This window comes from Gadus macrocephalus, chromosome 6, assembly GCF_031168955.1.
Source record: "Gadus macrocephalus chromosome 6, ASM3116895v1".
Classification (NCBI taxonomy): Eukaryota; Metazoa; Chordata; class Actinopteri; order Gadiformes; family Gadidae; genus Gadus; species Gadus macrocephalus.
This window is the reverse complement of record NC_082387.1, coordinates 20,330,605-20,336,604: the sequence shown is the minus strand read 5'-3', so window position 1 is coordinate 20,336,604 and position 6,000 is coordinate 20,330,605. Positions and strand designations below refer to the sequence as shown.

At 49.1% G+C, this 6,000-nt stretch overlaps 1 protein-coding gene across 1 annotated transcript in view; it reads right to left on the bottom strand.

The window, feature by feature from the left end:
* bin3 (bridging integrator 3) overlaps positions 1 to 6,000 on the bottom strand; it is a 28,984-nt gene that overhangs the window by 9,648 nt on the left and 13,336 nt on the right. The window contains exons 4-5 of the mRNA XM_060054879.1: positions 5,143 to 5,204; positions 2,810 to 2,946 (exon numbers count right to left, since the gene is read on the bottom strand). Of these exons, the coding sequence (XP_059910862.1) occupies positions 2,810 to 2,946; positions 5,143 to 5,204 (199 nt within the window). The remainder of the gene's footprint in view (positions 1 to 2,809; positions 2,947 to 5,142; positions 5,205 to 6,000) is intronic.

Genomic DNA, 6,000 nt, shown 5'->3' with positions numbered 1-6,000 from the left:
GCGAGAGAGAGAGAGAGAGAGAGAAATATAGAGTGTGAGAGACAGAAAGAGAGCGAGAATGTGAGAGAGAAAGGGAGCGGGATTGTGCGAGATAAAGAGCGAGAGAAAAGAGTGGGAGAGAGAGCCAGGGAGAGAGAAAGAGAGAAAGGGGGAGAGAAGAAGAGCGAGGAACGAGTGTGAGAGAGAGAGAAATAGAGCGAGAGAGAGAGAGTGTGTGAGAGAGCAAGAGAGAGAGTGGTGTGAGAGAGCAAGAGAGAGCGAGAGCGAGAGAGAGAGAGAGAGAGAGTGAGTGAAGGAGGTGGGGGGGGTAGAGCACTGCTCCTCGGAGGGCCCTCAGCGCCCGCGGCCCCCTGCTCATCCAGCAGCAGCAGTCTCCATCAGTGAGTCACGGGGCAGAGGGCATCCCGAGCACACAGGCCTCCCAAAAATACACACAAGATCGCAGAGGAAATCAATACGCCCTCCCCCCCCCCCCCCCCCCCCCACCCCCACCCCCCCCCCCCCCCCCCCCCCCCGCTCCAAACGGATCATCCTTCTCTCCGGTCCGCGCCGGGGCTCGGTGGCTTCGGCAGCAGTGTGCCGGCGGGGGGGGTTTCGCGCCCTCCTCAAGCCCCAGAAATTAACACGCAGACCCGGGCCACTACTGCCTTCATTACCGCTCCACGTTTCATCCGCTGCTTCTCAGTGCGCGCGGCCCGCGGCGCAGAGCGGAGAGAGCAAAGGGTGGACGCTTTCTCTGGGCTTTTTTGTCCGTCTCCCGTTTGGTGTGGTTTTTCCAGCGGTGTGGGGTATTGTTGTCGGGCGCCATCAGGAATCATCAGTCAGCTGGAAGGGAGCGCTGAAAGAACAACAACTCGAGCCGCGCTGCGAGAACGCGGGAAGGCCGGAGGTGATGGAGGCTGTTTGGTAGCGGAGCCGGGCTCGATCCGAGGAGTGCCTGCAGATAGCCGCCGCCGTCGCTCGTTGCCGCGCTGCCGAAAGACCAAAGCGGTCGAACCCCGCCCCAACCTGTAGAGCGGACGGATGAGGAAGTGTTTTGGTCCAGACTGAAGGGGGTTGGGGTGGGGGGGGGGGGGGGGACCGTGGTCTAGTACGACCGAGCCGTCCAGAATCAACCACTCATAACCTACAGACGTTGGTTGAGTCAAGTCCAGCCACTCGGTTGATAACCGCGTTGTTCTGCGTCACTGTGAAAGGACCGGATCTGAGATCCAAAATGTGTGGAGCGGGTACGTACCTCCCCTCCCGGGTACATACCTCCCCTCCCGGGTACATACCTCCCCTCCCGGGTACATACCTCCCCTCCCGGGTACATACCTCCCCTCCCGGGTACATACCTCCCCTCCCGCTCACAACCAGCACCTGAACTCAACCTTCAGTCACGTCACAATGCAACAACAAACATAAGAATTATAGACATTCCAGCAGCTCTTCTTCACTGGATGACATGAGCTGAGGGCTCATGTGGGGCAGAGCAGAGGGGCAGGAAGGCTTGGGCCACTCAGGTCTGACTGAGGGGATGGGTTAGCTTAGCCAGGGAGGGCAGGGTACCCAGAGGGGACATTCTGGACGGGATAGATTAGTTAACGGTTAGAAAGGATGGGGCCTGAGAGAATTAATGCTAGGTAAAGAGCCATGGATAATGTACAATCAAGGACTCGAAAAAAGGCAATTCATTGAGCGGCAGAGAGTTGGATTATCTCGATGTGCTATCAAAATGGAGTGTTCTTCTGGGCAGCCGACCAAGACTAACCAATGCTTGGAAGAGACACAACCATCGGTCAAGTGCCCATAAGCTCTGTCCAAACCACATTCTGGTTGGTCTAGTCACATGTGACTGCTTTCAACTTTTAGAATATATGGAGAAGCAGGCAAAGAAAAACCTTTCTTATGAAGCTCAAACGTAAGGTTGATGTTTAAAAACAGCTGGAGTAACTCTCGTATACGTTTTATACACACAAGAAAAAAACTGTTTACTTTGCCATCAGCAAGAGATTTGGACCACATTGAGCAGCAGCATTTTAAATTGTTACATTTCCATTTAGAAATATATCCTTCAATATGCAGCTCATTGAGAATGCATTCACAGCACCTGTGGCTTTCAGTAAACTCAAAAGAAAACTGTTTCCGAGGGCACACACACTAGTCTGCCAGGAATTGACATGCTTACGGGTATTATGAATACATATCATTCACCGAAATTCAGATAGCCAGGGAAACATATCTCTAACAACACATAAGTTTGCATGTCGGTGTGTACTAAGAAAGGAGTAGTATTCAGCCTGGTATTCGGTATTGCTTTCTGTTTTACGGTCCTTTATGGTTAGCCTTATGGCTCATTGTGATCTTTGAGGGAAGGTACCGGCGCCATTGAGGAGAGGACCAGCATGAAAATACCCGATTATGATTAGATTTCACGAAAATGTGGTTGTACGTGTACAGTTCCATATCAATCCAGGATTTTTGTAATATTGTATCGACACTGGAAATAATCACAAAGAACATAAACCTGGCGAACAAATGAATAATCTCATCACTGTAAAACGAGCTGTACTCTGGTCATCATGACCGTACAGACGATACTGAAGGGGAGCATCAAACCAGAAGGAATAGTAGGACCTTAATCACAAGATAGAAGAGTCAGACTATGGTGGACCAGACAAGGCTGACCAGCAACGCCGCTGGGAAGAGCGAGTTCAGAAAAGAAGGTAGAAGAAGCAAGACCTCACACTTCGAGAGAGCGAGAGAGAGAGAGAGAGAGAGAGAGAGAGAGGGAGAGAGAGAGAGAGAGAGGGATGGGGCTTCTGACCTTCTCCAGGTTGAAGGAGTCCATGCGCCTCATGGCGGTATCCAGAGCAGTCATGGACTCCAGGAAGACCTGGTCCTGCTCACACAGAGGGTTACCCAGCAGGTCTGCAGAGATCTTCACAGCAGCCTTGGACATGGCTGTGAACGAACAAACGAGCACACACATCTTAACAGATATATCACACATGTATCACATACATTTCGACGGGAAGCCTTTGAAACCATGGTTACGTGCCATCCAGAGGGTTTATCTGGGCTCAAGTGGACATGGAGCGAAAAGAGGCAGCATATGGCCAGTACAGTACAGCACAATACTGAGGAGGTTGTTAACACATTCCTCACTATTGACAGCACCCATTTTAAGATCAGTGTTGTTAGCTTCTTATAAGTAACAGCTTTTAGTTACCAATGAGGCAAAATACAAAGCCCTACCTTTCGGTTAAATTAGATAATTTTTCAACTCATTCGAGGATTAAATATTATTATCTATTGCCCATTGGTCTTCACTGGTACAGAATATTCATGAGATAAAGACCTTGACGCCAGTTTTAAAATCAATGATGATGAAAACAGGAGAACCCTAACCCTAGTCTAGGCCAAACCAAAGGACTGAAGGGAATGGATGAGCCCAGTTTATTGAAGTTAGGAATAACTCAATGTTTGGGGAATAAAATCATGCTTCTATAAATTGTTAATTTTTTTACCAAAATGAAAGTCAAGGCCGTGAATGAAAATGTTAACAAATGGGTACAGGCTGTCAAGCAGTAAAAAATATCAGTTACAGGATGCAATTTTATTGCTAACATTATTGAAGTCCCTATCAATTATTAGCTTATTATTTTAAGCTACGAGTCGACTGAAATGCTACACATTGCGACGTTAAGTTGAAAAGCAGCCTTTTCTACAGTTACGATTAACAACACTATTTCAAAACAGGATGCAGGAGGGTGGGGCCAAGACGATTTGGTTTCAAACAAAAAGAAAGAAAGCGGGGGTGAAAGAGAGGAGAGAGCCTGGCTCTCCTGCAGGAATGCAGGGGGTGGCGGGTCTAGAGGCAGTGATGAATATTCACCAGAGCACAGGGAATCTGTGCAAATGTTTTTACACTGACAACACCAATTACTGTTCATCTACACTCATGCCACTTTGTTTTAGACATCAGATTATAGCATCCCGTTTAAATGAATGGGCTTAGTTCGGGAGAAGGGGAGGGGTGGTGTGTGTGTGTGTGTGTGTGTGTGTGTGTGTGTGTGTGTGTGTGTGTGTGTGTGTGTGTGTGTGTGTGTGTGTGTGTGTGTGTGTGTGTGTGTGTGTGTGTGTGTGTGTGTGTGTGTGTGTGTGTGTTGGTAGGGAGTATCCCCAGTGGGACTATGCTCAGCATGTGGTCTCATTCACACTACCGGGGGATTCTCCGGAGGCCCATTTGCGACCGATCAATCACTCAGAGGTTGGGGGTCTGCGTGTCTCTCTGCATGACGAGCCACACATCGTTTATTATGACCTTGCCTGACATGGCCAGTGGAAAATATTGGCAATATGTAAAAAAATAAATAAAGAGGCACGCAAGTCCATCATGCCCATGTCACCAATATCTTATCTTTTTTACAATAAAAAAAACTAACAAAAAGGTAGTCACCGTCAATCAAGATAATTCTCAATGGCTGTCGATTCTAGTGCTTCGACACATTATAAAACCCCATTCTCTAAAAGCCCCTTTGCCACCCTGCAGGGGCCGCTTGGCAGTGGGTTTAATAGAGGCCAGCGCTGTGACCTACGGCTGGGGAGCAGCAGTGGCTGCGGAGGCTGCCTGTGTGCAGCAGGCAGCAGCACCGCCTCGACCCGTGTGAAGGGAGGAAAGCCCTGCCAGACGGGCCCCGGGGGCTCTAATGAGAGCCCTGACAGCTCCCAGACTTTCATAAGCCGCACATCCATATTCCACCACGGCACAAAAGAGTGGAGGATATAAAGAATGGCCGCCCCTCCATTCATCTCATTCCCAGCTCCACTCCCCACCCCCATACAGTGATACAATATCTAGTGTTTTCATCCACACACGGAAGATAAAGACGAGACACAGCAACACAAACATTAGCATCATAAACATACAAAATAAAAACAAAAGTGCCATCTTCAGCAAACAATAACTCCCCCCCCCCCCCCCCCCCACCCGCCCAGATGGAGGATTCTATCGTTCTCCGTTGCCATGGCAGAAACTTTAACAAGGGGGGACTTGAAACACATCTGTGCCAGGTTGTGTTCTGTCAGTCGCAGGTAACAAGTGCAGATCAATGGCCCAGCGTGAGATGAAGCCATGTAGACGGAGGGGAAACTCACCTATATCAGCCTCAGTGCTCTTCTTCATGTCCTTGTGAAGTTTCTTCGTCTGATCCTCGAGCCTGGCGGACGACAAGGTGCTTATTTAGTCAAGCTGGGACACACACACACACACACACACACACACACACACACACACACACACACACACACACACACACACACACACACACACACACACACACACACACACACACACACACACACACACACACACACACACACACAGTAGGTTCTGCATACAATACTTTGGTAATACATGATGGCCTAGTTTAGCTGATTAAGAACACAGTGTTGCTATCTTGTTCGTGTCAACTCCATTTTTCGCTCAAAGGATTAATGCATTCAATCATCCATCTGCACACATCCCAGTGATTGTCGCTAAAAATGGCAATTACCAGACAACACAGACTGAAATGTGTCCTGTTCATTACATCAATTAAGGCAAACGAGGGGCTGTTTAGAGCCCCCCCCCCCCCCGAGACCTCTGTCACATCAATTCTTGGGGTAAGACGTGGAAGTAAGGGGGGGAGGGAATTCATTTTATTCAGTTTTAGAGATTGGAGTGGAGCAACGGAGGCATGCCAGGTTTGAACAAGCGACATGGCCATCGAACACAAAGACATGCTGCACGTTGGGGGTTCAAATAATGAATGTGAATTGCAGACCATCGCTGAAATGATTTGACTGCGAGAACCATCCCTCTGTAACTCCGGCGTGATGCACACAGAGACAGACCCCCCCCACTGCACCTCCAGTCTTCTCTGCTGACCGTGGTGTGTATTCACAACCGGAACTGGTCGCGCATCGAATGAGAGTCTGATGTGAGAACACGATCCTCATTCACATAAAGCTCAT